General features: G+C 57.5%; 2 protein-coding genes across 5 annotated transcripts in view; one reads left to right on the top strand and one right to left on the bottom strand.

The window, feature by feature from the left end:
• Positions 1-10,592, top strand: part of DNAJC11 (DnaJ heat shock protein family (Hsp40) member C11) — a 73,631-nt gene extending 63,039 nt beyond the window's left edge. Inside the window, exons 8-16 of the mRNA XM_082615290.1 lie at positions 86-275; positions 814-899; positions 1,189-1,305; positions 6,364-6,519; positions 7,600-7,669; positions 8,413-8,470; positions 8,601-8,743; positions 9,436-9,565; positions 9,974-10,592. Coding sequence (XP_082471416.1) covers positions 86-275; positions 814-899; positions 1,189-1,305; positions 6,364-6,519; positions 7,600-7,669; positions 8,413-8,470; positions 8,601-8,743; positions 9,436-9,565; positions 9,974-9,999 — 976 coding nt within the window. The 3' untranslated portion in view covers positions 10,000-10,592. The remainder of the gene's footprint in view (positions 1-85; positions 276-813; positions 900-1,188; positions 1,306-6,363; positions 6,520-7,599; positions 7,670-8,412; positions 8,471-8,600; positions 8,744-9,435; positions 9,566-9,973) is intronic.
• Positions 10,593-11,688: 1,096 nt separating this feature from the next.
• THAP3 (THAP domain containing 3) lies at positions 11,689-18,140 on the bottom strand. 4 transcript variants are annotated; one of them, XM_082615293.1, is made up of 6 exons: positions 18,017-18,106; positions 17,560-17,625; positions 15,295-15,487; positions 13,094-13,156; positions 12,671-12,775; positions 11,689-12,436 (listed from the first exon to the last, which is right to left on the bottom strand). In XM_082615293.1, the coding sequence occupies exons 2-6, from the start codon at positions 17,574-17,576 to the stop codon at positions 12,176-12,178; spliced, it is 639 nt and encodes a 212-aa protein (XP_082471419.1). In that variant the 5' UTR covers positions 17,577-17,625; positions 18,017-18,106; the 3' UTR covers positions 11,689-12,175. The 4 variants fall into 4 exon arrangements, with proteins under 4 accessions (XP_082471419.1, XP_082471418.1, XP_082471420.1 ...); XM_082615292.1 differs by lacking the exon at positions 17,560-17,625 and having other exon boundaries at positions 18,017-18,140; XM_082615294.1 differs by lacking the exon at positions 18,017-18,106 and having other exon boundaries at positions 17,560-18,007.
• Positions 18,141-18,530: the final 390 nt, after the last annotated feature.

The following is an 18,530-nucleotide window of genomic DNA, read 5'->3' as shown; positions in this document are numbered from 1 at the left end:
AGGGTGTGGGCTGGCGGAGAGGACAGGGCCGAGCACGGCTGCGCCACTGTCATCCAGGACCCTTTCTCTCTGTGTGTCCCCCCAGCTTTGTGACGACAAACTGTGCTCTGCAGTTTTCGTCCCGTGGCATCCGGCCTGGCCTCACCACTGTCCTGGCCCGGAACCTGGACAAGAACACGGTGGGCTACCTGCAGTGGCGCTGGGGCATCCAGTCGGCCATGAACACCAGCATCGTCCGGGACACCAAGACCAGCCACTTCACCGTGGCCCTGCAGGTGAGGACAGCTCCAGGGGGACCCTCCTCCAGCCCCTCTGTGGGCCCCTGACCGCCCTCCCCCTGCTCACCCCCAAATCCAGCGCCCACAGGGCCGGAGGGCGGGTTCTGTCCACCCACACTCAGGAGTTGAAACACTGTTGTTCTCAGGCCCCCACGGGAGCTGTGTTCCAACTGCCCTAAAGCAAAAGGCCTTTTTCACCTTTCTGGTGAGAGAAGCCCACAGAATCGGGGTGGGAGAGAGCCGTGGTCAGTAAGTGGCCCCCCAGCAGAGTCGTGCGCTCAGGGGCCACGGTGGCCGGGCAGGAGGGTGGGGAGTGAGCAGCTGCCCCTTGGCGGGCAGCTGCTGCCCTGTGAGAACGCAGGCTCGGTGTGCAGGAGTTTCTGTTTTTCATGGGAAGTCAGAAAATGGTTTTTATTTGAAATCTCCCAGTTTTTAAACATTGGCTACTGGCAAATTCTCACACACTTTGTGGGACAGGGCGACCCTGCTTGCTTCAGTCTCAACTGCCTTCTTTCTTCCCTCTGTGTCTCCCCAGCTTGGAATCCCTCACTCCTTCGCGCTCATCAGCTATCAGCACAAATTCCAGGATGACGATCAGACTCGCGTGAAAGGATCCCTGAAGTGAGTCCTGGCCGGGCTGATGCGGGAGCACGCTTGATCTGTGTAGGGGTTTCTGGTGGTGGCGCTGGTTGCAGTGAGGTGCCTGCAGTCGCGCCCAGGGTCCGGTGTCCTGACTCTCTTCTGTTCATTGACCCAGGTCCCTGTGGGTGGTTGGGAGGGCAAGAGAGGATTGGGGGTAGGGGCCCCGGCCTCTGGCCTGAGTGACAGTTGCCCGTGGTGACCGGGAGGGACCCAGGAGGGATCAGAAGCGCAGGGGCCCTTGCTCGCTCACTGCGATCTGCTCCTGTAGGGCAGGCTTCTTCGGGACGGTGGTGGAGTACGGAGCGGAGAGGAAGATCTCCAGGCACAGCGTTCTAGGTGCAGCTGTCAGCGTTGGAGTCCCACAGGGCGTTTCTCTCAAAGTCAAGTATGTTGAATTCAAGTCTTTCTGGCCAGGGATTATCTGGCCCCTTGTAACTCACCTGGGCTTTACCTACGTTAAGGAAGAAAGAGACTTTGCTTTGTATTTCTGTTCTTAGAGATGCAGTCGCTTCTGTCTGGGGTGTGTAAGCAAATGTCGAGGAGTCCAGAAGCCCGACGTTCGCTCAGTGAGGTCTGAGTCTCTGCCTCAGAGAACCTCCCTGTGCCCCCCGGCCCGCCTTCCGCCCGGCCTGTCTCTTACCACCCTCTGCCTCCCCGATGGCCCGGGTGCGGGCCCCGCACGCCCGCTCTCCCACCCGGCTGCGGCCCTCACGGTGTGACGTGTACTGCGTGGTCACCAGCGCAGCAGCTTCGGGTTCTCTCTACCAGATCCTTCCCGCCTGCACACAGACCCTGTCTCCCCCTGCCTGCCTGCCTGCCTTGCCGAGCTGCCTCTGGCTTCACCTGACTGGCTGGTTGCCTCTAAGCGGAGGCCCCACTGTCGGGCCCTGGTCGGCCTAGACTCACCCCCCGACTGTCTGATCCGGCATCCTGGCTTCAGTAGCATCGGGCTCCAGGGACGCTCACCGTTCTAGATCCAGCTTGGCCCTCCCCACAGACCTCCAGCTCATAGATCTCTCGTCCTTTCCCAAAACTCTCCTCAGATACCTCACAGCATCCCCATGTCACATCTCCAGCCCCAGTCCTCCCCCTGCCCTCGGTCACACATGCCCTTCAAAGCCTGCCGTGTCTGGAGTCGCCCCATCTCAGTGCTCAGTGCTCCATCTTTCCATTGGTTCTGTCCAGAACCCTGGAGCTCACCTTCACCACCCTTTCTCCACACTCCGAACTGAATGTATCTCGGAATCCTCTTGGCTCTCGTCTGAAAGCACATCCTCAATCCGACCATTTCTCACAACCTCTGTGGCCACCGTCTCGTGGAATTACTAGCGTCCTCCTGACCGATCTCCTTCACACTTGGGACACCTTTCTCCACACAGACAGTCTTTTAAAATCTAAGCCAGTGTATGTCAGCCTTCTGCTTAAAGCCCTCAGCGACTCCCTCAACTCAGGGCAAAAGCCAGAGTCCTCAGACCCTCCGCGACCTGGCCTCTCACCCTCCTCTCTGCCCCCTGGTCGCCCCACTCCAGCCACACTGGCTGCCCCGGGACCACACCGAGCCTGCTCCTGCTTCTGGGCTTAGCATCTGCCGTTCCTCAGTCCCCGGTAACCATGTGGCTGGTTCCTTCGGTGCCCTCCGGTCTCTGCGCATGTCACCTGATTGCCCTCATCGCCCTGTGAAAACTTAGCGGCCCTCACCTCACCCCAGACAGTCCACTTCCCCTTCATCCTGTTTATTGTCCTCCATTGCACCCATCTCCATCTGACACGCCGTCCATCCCCCGCTGCCCCTCATCAGAAGTGCTTTAACTTGGTCCGTTTCATTATTCTCTGTACTCCTGCCGAGTTCTCTGTGACTCCGTATCTGCCGTAAACACTCCTCCGCTACAGATGTTACGTGACATGATCTGAATTGAATTCTTACCAAGGATGCCACCCTGCCTCTTTGGAAAGAAACATTTTCACTTCAGCCAAGTTTCCTGTTATCAACAGGCTGAATTGTCCAAATTGTATTGGTAAATAAACCAAAGTTTTACTAGAAGGCACCTCAGTTCAGCAATTGCTAACTTTTATGTTCTATTTATTTGATGAATCACGGTAATTGCTGAACGTTCAACCAACCTTACAGGAAAATTGTGGAGGAAAATTCCACTGGATCATGACATATAATACTTTTTATATATTGCTTGATTTGATTTGCTGTTCTCTTACTAAGAATTTTTGAATCTATATTTTTAAGGGGTGCTGATTATAATTTTATTATATATTTGTCAGGTTTTGGACTGAGTTATGCCAGCCTGATAAAATGAGTTAGGAATTGTTCCCTCCTCTATTTTCTAAAAGAATTTGTGTAAGGGCTTCCCTGGTGGCGCAGTGGTTGAGAGTCCGCCTGCCGATGCAGGGGACACGGGTTCGTGCCCCGGTCCGGGAAGATCCCACATGCTGCGGAGCGGCTGGGCGTGTGAGCCATGGCCGCTGAGCTTGCGTGTCTGGAGCCTGTGCTCCGCAACGGGAGAAGCCACAACAGTGAGAGGCCCGCATACTGCAAAAAAAAAAAAAAAAAAAAAAAAAAAAAAAAGAATTTGTGTAAGAATGGTATTTTTTTTCCCTGTGTTTCATAGAATTTACCAATGAGATCAGCTGAGCCTGAATTTTCTTTGTAGGAGTATTTTTGATAGTGAATTCAACTTATTTTATAAATATAGGGCTTTTCCAATTTTCTGTTTCATCTTTTTTTTCTTCCAGTTTATTGAGATATAACTGACAATACAGCATTATATAAATTTAAGGTGTACAGTATAATGATTTGACTTACATACATCATGAAACAATTATCACAGTACGTTTAGTGAACATCTACCATCTCATATAGATACAGAGTTAAAGAAATAGAAAAAAAAATTTTTTTTCCTTGTGATGAGAACTCTTAGGATTTACTCTGTTTCATCCTATGTCAGTTTTGTTAAAATTCGTTAATTTTTCAAGGGATTTGTCCATTTCATCTGTGTCAAATTTGTTAGCATGAAGTTGCTCTTAATACTCCTTTATCTTTTTAATGTCAGTAGTTATTTATAGATGATGTCTCTTCATTCCTAATGTTGCTAATTTGTGTTCTTTCTACCCTTTTCTTAATCATTCTAGCTAAGGCACTTCACTTGTCAAAGAACCAGCTTTTGGTTTCCTTCATTTTCTCTGTTTATCTGTTTTCTTTTTTCTTTTTTTAAATAAATAAATGATTTATTTGGGTCTTCGTTGCTGCGCGGGCTTTCCCTAGTCACAGCGAGCGGGGGCTCCTCTTCGTTGCGGTGCGCGGGCTTCTCATTGCGGTGGCTTCTGTTGTTGTGGAGCACGGGCTCTAGGTTTGTAGGCTTCAGTAGTTGTGGCACGTGGGCTCAGTAGTTGCGGCACGCAGGCTCCGTAGCTGTGGCACACGGGCTTGGTTGCTCCGCGGCATGTGGGATCTTCCCGGACCAGGGCTCGAACCTGTGTCCCCTGCATTGGCAGGCAGATTCTCAACCACTGTGCCGCCAGGGAAGCCCCTGTTTATCTGTTTTCTATTTCATTGATTCATGATCTTTATAAGAAAGCACGAAGCTGTGTTCCAGAGTAGCGGCTTCATCTCCACTTTCCCACCAGCAGCTCCGAGAATTCGTTGCTTCACATCCTCCCCAGCCCTTGGTAGGGTCGTTATTTTTGGTGTTGGCTGTTTTAGCAGACGTATAGGTGTATCCCATTGTGGTCTTGATTTGCATTTCCCTCATGTCTAAGATATTGAGCATCTTTTCATGTGCTTATTTGACATCCATATCTTTTTTTTAGTGACGTCTCTATTCACATCTTTTGTCTGTTTTATTATTGGGTTGTTTGATTTCTTGTTTTAGTTTTGAGTGTCCATCAGTTCTGGAGTTGCTTTCATTATTATTGAAGTGTCCCATCACTGGGTATAGAATTCAGGGTTAACAGAGTTCTCTCTCAGTACTCTCAAGGTGTCCTGCTGTCTTCTGGCTCCCTTTGTTCCTGACAAGTTGTTGGTCATTTGAAACATACCCTGCATGTAATGTGTGTGGGTTTTTTGGTTTTTTCCCGCTACTCAACTTTTTTACTTATGTTTCTCAGCACTTTGACTGCTGACCTACATGTGGTTTTGTTGTATTTATGCTGCTTGGGGTTTGCTAAATTTCTTGCATCTGTAAATTTATGTATGTATTTTTGTAAAATTATCAAATTTGCACCTTTTATGCCATTTAATTCTTTCAATATTAAATATTTAATGTTAAATATCTGCCCCATCCTCTCCTCTCTGGGGCCCTAATTACTCGTGTGCTAAACCTCTGGATGTTGCCTCACACGTTTCTGAGGCTCTGCCCATTTGCTGTCAGTCCTTTTTCTCTTTGTTCTTCATACTGGATCGTTTATATTAATCTATAAATTCACTGACTCTTCTCTCGTCTCCAGTCTGCTGTTAAATCATCAGTGAATACTTGATGTCTTCGAGCAAAGTTAAAATAGTTGCTTTAAAATCCTGTCTGCTGGTTCCAACATCTGGGTCATCTGGGGTCGGTCTCTGTTCGTTTCCTTTTTCTCTCATTGTATCTGGGTACATAGAGTAGTCGGTATTGTATTCTGGGTATTGCGAACAATATATTGTAGAAATTCTATTTTCTGTTATGTTTTTCCAAAAAGCGTTGTCTTTTTTTCCTTTTAGAAGGTCGTTAACTTGGCTGAAGTCAGACTGCAAACTCGGACTCACCTGTGTGGCGGCCACTGGTAGACCAGGGGTCAGCTGGAGACCTGTGGCAGATTTATACACAGAACCTGGGACTCCCCACCTGGGACTTTCCTTTTGGGGGACCCCCTCTTCCCAGCTGCAATGGTTGCCCCAAACTCTGAGGTCTGGTTCTTCAGTCCAGTAGGACTGCAGATTTCTTTCCAGTTTTAATCATCCATATGGTACAGACTGAGAATTGCCCTCAGGCTAAAAGCTGTTTTTAAAAAAATATATCAGGAAATTCACCAGTGCCGTTCCGTTCTTCTGCCCTTGGTTGCTATCCAGTCCCTGAAGGTGTTTGTTATGCGTGACCCAGAGTTTACAGTTGATGTCTGTGGGATGACTGGTCCAGTAGGAACTACTCAGCCATCGCTGAAAGCAGAAGGGACCCCTGGAGGAGCGGCCACCCCTGTCTCCTCAGGCCACGGTTACTTTGGTCGGGCGTTGGTCTGTTGCTTGCGGTCAGCAAGTAGTGAGACCTTTCTTCCATCACTTACATCAGATCCAGCGGCTAAACCTTGGGACAGGGGACCACCCAGGAGTGGACTCTGAAGCATCAGACTCTCCTCCTCCTGGAGTCCTGTGTATTGAGAGGCTCTCTTCCTGGGGCTGAAACCCCACTCCCTTCCCTGGGAACCTGACTCACGTGGGCGTTGGGCTTTGTTCTGTTTTCAGGTTGAACAGGGCCAGTCAGACCTACTTCTTCCCCATCCACCTGACGGACCAGCTGCTCCCCAGCGCCGTGTTCTACGCCACCGTGGGGCCCCTCGTGCTGTACTTCGCTCTGCACGGCCTGGTCATCAGACCCTACCTCAGGGCTCAGAAGGAGAAGTGAGTTCACAGCACGTGGCGGGGCACCACCGAACCGCACCGTGCTCAGCTTCCTCATCCGTAACGTGGAGATGATGGAACCTACCCCACAGGGCTGTTGGGGAAGTTACATGCGTTAATCCGTGTACGCTGCTCATCACCGTGGTGTCTGGTCCGTAACACGTGCTCAGTAAACGTGAACTAGTTCCTCCCGTTAGTTCACGGTAGTGCTGCTGTTAACCCACATTTCCTACTTGCAGAAAGAATTCGAGTTCGTTTACAAAACTGTCGGGACTTTGAACCATGACCACAGAAATGAAAAGTTTTCCTTTTTCTCATTCTAACCATTTCTTTTCCTGGCACTGAATTCAAGAAGCTTGGGTTCTGAGTTCTTACGTACAAGGCACGCATTAATTATAGTCTTAGAAGTCATCAAGATATAATTTATTTTGCAGTTTCTTATAGATAATCCATTAGCATAACATTAAATCTGAGAGGTGGTTTAGATTTGTTACTTTATAATGATCTAATTTAATAACTCGTTGAGCTTGGAGAATCTGGGAGAAGGGCAGGACTCTCCTCTTGGGGCCCCTCTGGCCTTTGACTCATTAGAGCTCAGGGTCCTAACGCCTCAGGAGACTTCAGGCTTGGAGCAGAGAATGTGCTGGGTCAAGTCTGGTGGGACAGGCGTGTGCTGCCCTGGCAAAGTACATGGACGTATCTAAGGTAGTATGCAGTGTCCCTGTCAAAAGGGTCATGTGACGCCGCCAGGTTGGTGGCATCTCCTGTGATTCTCACCTTCTCCCCTGACCCCTTTCCTGCGATTCTTGCCGTGTGGAGCCCTCCTCCCACAGTGCTGGGTCTCCCGTGTGCTCTGCGGAAGAGGTCGGGCAGAGCCGTCTGGGGACGACAGGGAAGCCGCACAGGCCTGGGACGAACAGATTCACTTGACCTCGTCTTGGAAATACTGTTTGAAGTTGTAGAACGGGGAGCGCAGTAAGACCACAGGCTGTTGGCAGGCGCAGGTCCAGCCAGGGGCCCTGTTGTCTCCCTGCTGCTAACGCCACGCTCCTCGCGTGCGGCTTCTTTTTCTCGCATTAGGGAGCTGGAGAAGCAAAGGGAAAGCGCAGCCACCGACGTCCTGCAGAAGAAACAAGAGGCAGAAGCTGCGGTAAGTGTTGCATCACCGTCACCCTGCAGGTCCTGGGCTCCGTGGCGTCTGGGACTGTTCTGCCCGTCGTGCAGAGCACAGGCCGCTCTGTTCTAGCCCACGCTTCTTAAGCCAGGGCTGTGGGGGGAAGTGCTTCACACCCTGTATGCTGGTCTCAGGGGCCTCAGGTCTCAGGCTTTTCTTCCCCAACAACTGCCTTGGTCATTTAGTCTTTTTTTTTTTTTTTTTTTGCTGCTTTGGGTCTTGGTTGCTGCGTGCCGCCTTTCTCTAGTTGCAGCAAGCGGGGGCTGCTCTTCGTTGCGGTGCGCGAGCTTCTCATTGCCGTGGCTTCTCCTGTTGCAGAGCACGGGCTCTAGGCACGCAGGCTTCAGTAGTTGTGGCTCGCGGGCTCAGTAGTTGTGGTGCACGGGCTTCAGTAGTTGTGGCGCATGGGCTTAGTTGCTCCGCGGCGTGTGGGACATTCCCGGACCAGGGCTGGAACCCGTGTCCCCTGCGTTGGCAGGCAGGTTCTTCACCACTGCCCCACTGGGGAAGTCCCACAAGAGGGTTTTTTTAAGTGGTGGGGATTGTCCTCTTCCTTTCCTTTGAGTGAATTGTTTCTCCATGACCTATGATAGCAGCGATGTTCAGGAGAGACGGACAGTGGACGCGGCAGGGCTGGCAGGCACCGGGCACGTGGCCGTGGCTCTCAACAGAGGTGGAGCCCAGGGAGGCCCTGAGGGTGGCATCCTTGTTCTTTGCAGGTTCAGCTGATGCAGGAATCTGTCCGAAGAATAATCGAGGCTGAAGAGTCCAGAATGGGTGAGGAGGCCCGGCCTCTTCGGGGACGGGGTGGGCGCTGGGGTCTCACAGGAGCGTGTGGTCCCTGCAGCCCGGCTGCGCAGGGGGCCGCCCGCCAAGGCCGCCCCACCCTGACCGAGCCCGTCCTCAGGGCTCATCATCGTCAATGCCTGGTACGGGAAATTTGTCAACGACAAGAGCAAGAAGAGCGAGAAGGTGAAGGTGATTGACGTGACTGTGCCCCTGCAGTGCCTGGTGAAGGACTCCAAGCTCATCCTCACGGAGGCCTCCAAGGTGGGCGCTCGGGGGCCCCGGGGTTCACACCGAAAGGGCGTCTGGGGAAGAGGGGTGGACGGCTGCCCCTCGAAGGGGCCGTTTCACTGCAGCGGAACCTCACGTGCTGCCACGCTCACTGCGGGGCGCTGCCCAGCACCCAAGTTACAGCCACACTGGAGCCGTTGACTTCATTTGTTGATCTGTTCGTTGCCAGGTATCACTGAGCCCCTACCGTGCGCCAGGTACACCAGCAAGCAAAGCATACCTCCTGCCCCCAGGAGCACACAGTCTGCTTATGCCTTGCCTCGTTCCAGAAGGAGCGTGAGGTCGCCCGTAGCACGTTTGAGGCTCGCGGTGGGGCCCAGGGCGTGGGTGATGGAGGCGAGTTACAGCGCAGAGGAGCTCAGGCCAAAGAGCCCTCGTTCCCTGAACAGGCAGCTAGTCCCCCACCTCGGCGGGGCTTCTGTGAAGACGGAGGTGCCGTTAGCGAGGCAGAAGGGGCCTATTGGGAGGGCGACGTCTAGGACTCAACAGGCAGCTTTCTGAAATTCTCGTTTCTTTTCCTCAAGCTCCCAAGTTTGCATCTTCTGTGGGCCGCTCCCGAGGGCAAGTCCAGGCCCTTCCACGCTGCTCCTCCAGGTGGCGGCAGACGGCAGTGCTGCTGGGCTTTAAACCACCGCCTCGAGTGAGAATCTGTCTGCTCGTTACAGGCCGGGCTGCCTGGGTTCTATGACCCGTGTGTGGGCGAAGAGAAGAACCTGAAAGTGCTTTACCAGTTCCGAGGTGTCCTGCATCAGGTGATGGCGCTCGACAGCGAGACGCTCCGGATACCAAAGCAGTGTGAGTAGCTGCCCCTGGCCGTCACCCGCCCTGTGTCACCCGCCCTGTGCCCGGGCCTCGGGAGGCCCTCGGGGAGCTCCGAGTGAGGGGCGACAAGCCGGGGAGCAGCAGCCTTGGGCATCGCGACCTGCTCGGAGCCGGGAAGCGACGCCCTGAGGGAGGGGTCAGCCTTCTCCCAGGTGGAATTAGAGTGAGCTCTGTGCTTGGAAACTGCAGCCCGGGTGGCTGCGTAGGAAGCAGACGCAGCTGCTCGTTTGTGTGCTTGAACCAGGCGATTCTCAGCAGCTTCTACTCTGCTCAGCTGCAGGCCGGCAGCCTCTGGTCCGGTGATGGCCAAACCCCCGAAGTGGAAAGGCGGCGTGGAAGCAGTTGCCTTCAGACGCCCTGAGTTTGTCTTTTCTTTTACAGCTCACAGAATTGATACCGATGGATAAAATGCTTGAGAAACCAGATTTAAACGAGGCTACAAAAAAACCTTTCCCTGGGAGTCTACAAATTTGGAAGCAGGAAAAAACTCCAGACGTCAGATGTGTTTATTTTGTATTTCTGTAGAAGGTGGCACTGTATCAATTATGTGAAGGGACCCGCAGGCACCCCGCTTTGCGGGTGCTGTAGGTAGGACTGAGGCAGCCCCACCTGGACCGGAACCACAGCACGGCCCGTGTCTGTTCCCAAGGATCATGTCCTGCCAGGAAGGGCCCTGGGCCCCTGGAGCCTCCAGGTCCCTCCCCAGGTTCCTCAGCACGTGTGCCGGCTGCAGCCCCCCAGTAGGTCTTGGTCTGCCGTGAGGCACTTACGAACACCTTGCCCTCATGCACAGGACTGTGAACTACTTTTCCTGAAATCCACACTGACCGTGGAAAATGAAATGGAAGGAAGGAGTCCCCACGAGCAGAATCTCCAAATCAAGTGAGCATCATCTGTCCGGTCAACTTCCTGAAAACTACCTTTTCCTGCTGAAATATCACTGAGTGAATCTGGAGAGGATTGTGTGGGTTTATAAATCTGCTTTTTATCTGAGAACAAATGGTTTTGGAAATTAGTCTCTTTTTTTCCCCTCCCAGAACTCAAGCCATTCCACTGGCACCTGGCTTGGGACAGAGGGTGGAACTCCGGGTCCCAGGAGCCACCCGTGTCCTCGCGGGAAAACGTGATGCCTCCCGCCCCGCCCCACACAGCTCAGCCCCAGTAGAGCGCGGAGTTCAGGAGGAGAAGGGGACGCGGGGCTCCCACAGGCGCCGCGCCCGCTCGCCGCCAGTAGGCGGCGCAGCGGCTCCCACGCCTGGCCGGTCCAGCTCTTCCTCACCGGCACCCCTTTTTGGGTGTCTGCTCCCAGGACCCCCCTCCTTCACTTGCCTCTGTCGTGGCTGCAGACTATTTCCGGACCAGGCGCCCCCTGCACAGCCCGGCCTGTGAACAGTTACCGGCAGAGCAGAGGCCTGGCTGCTGGTGGTTCCGACAGCCTCTCCGCAGCTACTGTCAACATCAGGCTTCACTCCTGACGCTGGTACCGGAGAAATCACTCACACCCCCGCTTCCTCCACTTCTAAAACTCAGTTCAGGTTGTCCGATTCTGTCCTATTTATCTCCACTTTAAAAAGGTTTCCTGCGAGCTGCCGCTCTGAATGTACGTCATGCAATAACCGTCGCGTTGGCGGAGTCCGACCTCGGCCGCAGCCCGTGTCCCTGCCCAGCGGGCGGGTCACTGTACAGGGGACACTCTTACCACAATAAACCTTTCCTGAAAGCCAGGGGCGGCGTTTCCGTGCGTCTGTGTTCCCTTCCAGGTGAGCGGAACGCGGGACGTGCCCCCTCCGCACAGGCCTCGTTGCACCCTTTATGCCGACGGTTCAGACCACGGTTTGAACCACGGGGCTTAACTTGAAGCTGCGGCAGTTTTCTGTGTCACACATTTGCCTGAGAAACAGAGTCCAAGTTAGGAGATGACACAGGCTAGGATTCCCGTTTTCTTTCACTAAAGGCACCTTTTTTTGGTAGTCAAAGGTGGTCATGCTCTGCTGGCTCTTCAACAGGAAGCAGGCAGGCAGTCTCAGAAGCAGCCGGGCACGGCAGGAGAGGGACCCTCAAACCAGCGCTCCCTTGTTTGTAAATAAAGGAGGAAACGCGCAGCGCGGTGTAGGAAGACACTTTATTATGTTGCTCACTCACACCCGGCCGGGCAGGGGGGTGCTGCTAGGACAGAAGCCAGCCTCAGCCACTTAAGAGAGCCGGCCGTCCAGGCGACGGGGCCACTCGCTGCCTTGGAGAGTGCCAGCGCCCTACGGCCCCCCTGGGCCCAGCTACCCCTCGAGGAAACGCGTTTCCTCCCCCTTGGGGAGGGTCAGCCACACTGGCCCAGGATGGCTCCTCAGGCTGTGGTTCCAAGGATGCTCGCCCAGCTCGTGCTGGAGGGAGAACCCCGGTGTAGTGCTCACGGCCCCGCCCCTCCCAGCCTGAGGCCACTACACTTCACACGAGGTGGCGGTGGCGGTGGCGGTGGCGCCGGCCGAATGTCAGGGCAGGACTGAGAGGTCCGCCCACGGCCAGAGCCCCGAGACCACTGCCCCTCCTCCTGGCGGCAGCTCGGCAGAGAAGGCCCAGCTGGCGGGCTCAGCTCTGCTGCCCCGGCCACAGCCTGGCCTGGAGTCCCGGCTGCCCCGCGCCACAGGCACGCAGGCGACTGGACATCTTCTTCATCACCAGCCTCTGGGCCTTCAGGCGCCTGCGGAGCTTTTCATTTTCCTTTAGCGTCAGGAAGAGTTTTTTTTTCAGAGCGTCTAAGTCCAAAAGGGCGTAGCTGTGATCGGACGGCTGCGTGGGGCTGGCCGGCTGACCTGGGACCCCAGTGGCTTCCGGTCTGTGTGGCGGGACCTGAGGACAGAGGTCAGTGAGAGACAGGCAGCGGCCAGGGCGGCAGGACGCACTTCCCCAAGCCCTCCCGAAGCCCAGAGCTGCCCAGTCGCAGCTAAGTTCACGGGTGAGGTCTGGATCCGGGCTACACATTGTGGTGCTCTGGTTCAGGCACGTTTTCTTCCTTCTGTTTGAAGCAAATCCCCTCGAGCTGAGACCAGCCACGCACTGCCTTCGCACCTGGCCCGGCCTCACCTGTGCTCCGGGGCCTCCAGCGTCCGGGGGCAGCTGTGGCGCTTCTAGCGTCGTGTCCACCTTCCTCCCTGGGCCACCCTCCCCGGCCCCCGTCTCAGGGAGGACCTGGGAACGACAGGGCAGAGGAGGCCACTGACTGGCACAGAAGCGGATCCTCCCCAGCTGCTACTTGTCTGTCCCGCCAGTGGTCCCCACACACCACCCAGGGGCAGCCGGGGCGCCTGCAGAACAGCCAGCCTCTTTCACGGCCTGGGGTCAGACCCTTAGACATGGAGCAGAAGCCAGACGTGACCAGCTGCCACTGCTTGATATTAAACAGGAAGAAGGCGGCACGGGAGGGTTTGGCTTTCCTTTTCTAGGAAACGAGAGAATCCAAACCCAGCAGGCCAGCCTAGCGCTCGGTGACCATCAGGGCAGACTCACCTCTCCCTTCTCAGAGGCAGCATCTCCACTCGGGCCGGCAGGGTCTGTGTTCTCCCTCACCAGCTGCAAGAGACACGGAGCTGCTGCAGATGGGCCCCGGGGTACAGGCAGGAGGTCCGCGCCCCGAGAGCCCGCGCCAGGCCTCGTGCGTCTTTGTCCTCTCGCTCCGCCGGCTGAGGCTCAAGTAAACTGCGCCCTGAACCCAGCCCAGCTCTCCTCTCACCATCCCCGGCTCCCTTCCTTCTCCGAGGATGTTCCCAATCTCGGGTCAGAGGCCCGGTGAAGCCAGGGACCTGTCTGTACGTGTTGCCCCAGGGCCTGGCACTCTTCAAGGCGCACAGTAGGTGACTCAGAGTGGCAGCCGCGTAGTGGGAAACATCCAGCTCAGAGCCTGCAGCCCCCAGACCTCGTCAGAGCTGAGCTGGGGCCGCGGGTGCCAGAAACAACTCTCCCCACCCGCAGGCACCGGAGCGCCAAGGAGCAGGGCCACCGACGCCCCCCGAGCTGTTAACCTGTAAGCGCTGACTTCAGGGCAAGCAGTCTACCACAGATGCGTGACAGTAACCACACTGACGGAACGGGATGGGGTGCGGGGTTCCTAACCAGCGGACGTAAGTTTCAGGTCAGCAAAATGAGCCCCGTGGTAGGACATCTGCGCCTGCAGTCAAAGATACTGCAGTGCACCGTGCTGTGCACTTAGAAGTGTGTTGAGAGAACAGATCTCACGTTAAGTGTTCTTACCACAATGAAATGTGTATATAAAATGAAAGGCCTTCCAGGTTTAAGAGAAAAAAACAAAAACTCCTGCATTAAGCACCTACTTGGTGCCAGGCAACGTTCTGGACGTTGGCAATAAAAGCAGCAGAGCAGAGCCCGGCCCGCACGGAGCCTCCACTGGGGCAGGTGCTCACAGGTGCCAGAGAGAGCGCGGGGCAGGACAGGAAGGACAGATGGCAGCAGGGGCTCCTACAGGCACTGGGAGCCTGGACTTGGGGAGGGGGAGGCCGAGAGACCGGGCAAAGGGAAGATGGAGGGCAGGGCGCTCCGGACGTGGTTGCTGGCAAGTGGCAAACGGCCGCCTGCCCTCCCTGCACCCTGGAACTCAGGGTTCCCATCAGCTCCCTCCCTCTCGTTCCCAATAAAAACAAACCAGCACGGGCACCTGGCGCCCCGCTCGGGCCCTCCCTCTGAGACTGGGTGCACGGCAAGGATCTACTATGATTCGCTATGATCCCCTCAGGGCTTCGAGCTCCAACTGTCCTGCCGTAAGCCCTCCCGAGCCAAACCCACACATCCTGCCCCACCAGACACGTCCTCCTCGGCGTCCCAGGCGTCCCATCGGGAAGCCAAACTCAACGTGCACAGGACCGTTTCCTCAGGGAAACTGGGACCCCCGGTCCCCGGGGGCCCGGAGCCCTGCTCTCCTGGACCACCTCCCTCTCAGCCCAGCAGGGCTGCAGAGTCGGCCCGCTCCATCCCCCTCTCATCGCAGCACCCACCTTTGGCTCGGGCCGCTGTGACTGCCCTCACCTGCGATGCCACAGTGAACTCCGAACCAGCTGCCAGCTAGAGGGACCTTCCAAAGCCATGTCCCTGCCCACGGGCCTCGCCCAAAAACCTACCACCTGTCCAAGCCCGTCACCAACTGGCCCCGGCGCCCTCCAACCAGCCTGAGCTGCTGCTGCAGCTGAGTGCGCCCAAAACCCCGCCACCGCCAAGCCTCTGCCCCGGTGTCCCTGTCCCCACCAGCGCTCCGCCTGCATCGTCCTCCTGTGCCCCGGACAGGGCTCTGAGCCGGCGTGGAGCAGCCACAGGAGGACCTTAACGGGGATCCTCGGCCACAGGCCCCCAAGCCCGGGCTGGCAACGAGCAAGAGGCGGACGAGGTCTGAGTGTGGCGCGGCCGGGAAGGTCTTCACCGCCCTCGAGCCCACGTGAGGCCAAAGTGAAACACAGGAAGGACCGAGCTCTCGGCACCCTCGCCCGTCAGCTGCTTCCACGGCATCTGTCGTGAAGCGTGACTTATTTTTAAAGCAGCTTTAAATTGCGAATTCCCTAAAGCGCAGGGCAGGGTCTGCTGGGCTCCGGACGCCGAGGCCCGCCAGCGCTGCCCTGGCTGCAGCCCTTGGCCTCTGCCGTCCCCGCCAACGCCACGTGCGCCCTGCGCCCAACCCACCGCCAGGGCCCCGCGGCCGCGCACACCTGGGGGGGGCCCTGGAAGGCGAACACCGTGGGCACCGCGTTGTGCTTCAGGTTCTTGCGGTTCCCAAAGGCGCTGAAGCACTCGGGCCGGAAGTGCTCGGAGCAGATGACCGTGTGCTGCTTGGGCTCGAAGTCGCCCCGGCCGATGTTCAGCACCCATTCCTTCAGCAGCTCCGGGCGGCTGAACGGGAACCTGGGGGCAGAGAGAGGAGGCGCGAAGGATTCGCCGCACTGAGCGCAGCAGCACTTCAGGGTCCCAGGGGCCCTTCGCAACCCCACGCGGCATTTTACTGGACAGCCTGGAAAATTCAGTAGCCTCGTCCTGTTAAACCACATCTACTTAGCTTCCGTCGTGGCTGTCGGCAGCATCCTGGGACCGTGAACGTGGCCGAAGAGCCCAAGCAAGCTGCTCCCCGAGCCACATCTGCCAGGTAGGCCGCAAGGTGGGCCTCCCTGCCGGCGCCGGTGCTGGGGAAGCAGGAGTGGGAGAGACAGCCCCGCCCTCACGGAGCCTACATTCTAGAACAGGGAGACAGCCGGTCCACCAAACAGACACAGACTGTGCAGGAAGCAAGAGTAGGAGGTGGGGAAGGCCACCTGAGAGGTGACATCGGAGCAGTGGCTGCAGGAAGCGGGACGGAGAGCTGTGCGCCGTCGGGAGGAAGAGCAAGCGCGAAGGCCCGGCAGGCGCGAGGGGGTCGCGGGCCGCGCCTCGGGCAGGAGGGCTTTCCCAAAGGCCGGCAGAGGGTGGCAGGTGAGTCCGCCCTGGCTGTTGTAGGAGGGCCCCAGGTGGCTGGGATCAGGGTGTCAGCAGGTGGGGCTGAGAGCGGGCAGATCTGGGATGTACTGTGAAAACCAGGCAGGAAGGTTTGCCTGTGGGCCGTGCAGCAGAGGAGGAGGAGGGAGTTTCACGTACTAAGACTGCGGGGGAGTGCGAGGGGCAGCCCTGGGGGGTCAGCAGTTTGGTTTTCGATGTCAGATGTTAAATTTGAGGTGCCTTTTACATGTCCGAGAGCTGAACGAGTGGCAGCCGGACATGCGTGCCTGGAGGTGTCACTGTGGGCCCGTTCCCAGGTAAGGGTGGCAGAACCATGAGCCTGAGTGAGACGGGCACCCTGGGGAGCGAGCATGGACAGGGACAAGGCAGTGGCATGGCCCGAGCCCTGAAGTGCTCCAGCGTCTGTCTGGTGTTGGAAGTGAGCAGGATCCAGCCAAGGGGACTCAGAAGGGACACTGTGACAAAGAAAGAGGCCAAGAGGTGTCCTAGAAGCCAGGTGGGAGGGGGTCTCAAGGCATCAGCAGTCAGTTGTGTCACAGGCTGCAGAGAGATCAATTCAGATGAGGATGCACCACTGCGCGTGGCATCGTAAGGGCCACTGGGGACATGACAGAGCTCATTTGTGGGAGTGGTGGGGGTGACAGTCTGACTGGAACGGGAGAAAACCAGAGGCAACGCCACCCCCAGGTACACACCCAACTGACACCTATGGATACAGGTGCTGGAAGGCAAGACCCAGCAACAATGCCCAGAGCCATGTGCCCGTAATGGCCAAAGAAGAGAGGCACCCACATGCCCTTCAACCGTAGAACAAGTCACTTCTGGTAAACACCTTCCTAGGACACTAACTGCTGCTGCCAGCAACACGGAGGGCTCACAGGCACGATGTAAGCAAAGCACGGGAAAAGGTACAGCCTGTGATTCCACTCAGTGAGGTTCCAGACAGGCCAAAGCAGTCCGCCTTACCCTCGGGCACTGGGAGGATGAGGGGCTGGAAGGGGGAGCGGTCGGGGGCTCCTGGGGGCTGTGATGTTCTAAATTCACGGCAGTCACACGGGCTGTTCACTTTGTTCAACTGGCTGGGCTGTGTGCTCATGATCTGTGCACTTTTCCGTCTGTGTGTTACGTCTCAAGAGACACATTCACTTCGAAAAAGAAAACGATAATAGGAGGAGAGGAAGTGGAGACAGGAGAGCGGCAGCCCTTTGGAGTCCCGCTCTGAACAGGGCAGAGGAAGGCGCCGTGGCTGGAACCTAAAAGAAAGCGTGCGACACTCGACCGATGGGCAGGCGGCCGTTCACTCGGCCGGTCCGGCATGCGGGGCGCGCCGGGCGCGCAGGGACTGACTCCAAAAGCTCCGCCGTCCTCCCGGGGCTCCCGCAGAGCCCGAGGTCCCGGTCCCGCGCGCCCACCCGCTGGAACGTTCTCATTCCTCCTCCCCACCCTTCCTTCCCGGCATGAGGCCCGGAGATGTGAGCACCGCACACCTGAGAGACGTCAGCATCGCTCACCACGCAGCAAATACTGAACACCTACTACGTTCCGGGCAGCATCTGAGAACGAGATACAGTCCCCGGGCCGCGGAGGGGACGCACACCAAGTAACCGCAGGGGCGCGGCGCTGAGCGCGCCCCAGGCCCGCCACGGCCTCCCCCGCGCGCGGCTCCCCGGACCGGCGGGAGGCTGTGCGCCCGAGGCAGGTTACTCAGCCTCTCCGACCGTCTCCCCGCGCGCCCAGGCGGCCGAGGCGGCGCCGGGCTTCCCGGGCTGGGACCTCGCCGGCCCCCGGGCCGCCGCCCCTCCGCGAAGGGCTTGGCCGCACGCCCTCGGGCCTCCCAGGGACCGGGCAGAGGCCCCGGCGTCGCCACCCCCCCTCGCGCCAGGCCTGGGGCTCCGGCGGGGGCCGCGGCCGCTGGCCCGCGCGAGGCGGGCCCCCGCCCCTCACCGGTGGAAGGTGAGCTGCTTCCTGCGATTGCTGTAGCGGTTGCAGCACTGCCGGGCCGCGCACGACTTCGGCATCTCCGGACACCAGGCCCGGCTGCCCCTAACAAATATGGCGGCGGCGTGGCCTGAGGGAGGGGCAGGGACACCAGGAGGGGCGGGGTCATAGGACGGGGCGGGACTGGCCAGTGGAGGTGGAGCGAGCGGTTGGGGCGGGGCCTGCCGGGCGCGGCAGCGCCTCGAACGGGGCGCGGCCAGTAGGAGAGGAGGGGCGGGGCGGGGAGGGGAGGGGCGGGGCGGGACGGGGAGGGGCCAGCAAGGAGGCTGGCGAGTGAAGGCGAACGGGGCTCTGCTCCGCGGCCAGCATCTCGCGCAGTGCCCGCGACCCGCGTCAAGGGGTACTTCTGGGCCCGACTCAGGCCCAACACCCCCAACTGGGCTGGCCGGTGCAGGCTTCACCCCAGTTCGCTGAAGCCCATCACCTTCACCTCCTTGCCTTGGAGCCTCACACCCACCCC

Source organism: Mesoplodon mirus (genome assembly GCF_964341445.2).
Source record: "Mesoplodon mirus genome assembly, chromosome: 3".
In the NCBI taxonomy this organism is placed as follows: domain Eukaryota; kingdom Metazoa; phylum Chordata; class Mammalia; order Artiodactyla; family Ziphiidae; genus Mesoplodon; species Mesoplodon mirus.
This window is presented reverse-complemented; position numbering and strand designations above follow the sequence as displayed.

Excerpts from the sequence above, each read along its gene's own strand:
- THAP3 (XM_082615291.1), bottom strand. The coding sequence starts at position 15,630 with ATGTGGTTTAACAGGACGAGGCTACTGAATTTTCCAGGCTGTCCAGTA. Across the intron at positions 12,776-13,093 it reads CTGCCTCTGAGAAGGGAGAG|GTCCTCCCTGAGACGGGGGC; the intron begins GTGAGTCTGCCC and ends TGTCGTTCCCAG. Across the intron at positions 12,437-12,670 it reads CTGGAGGCCCCGGAGCACAG|GTCCCGCCACACAGACCGGA; the intron begins GTGAGGCCGGGC and ends CTCTGTCCTCAG.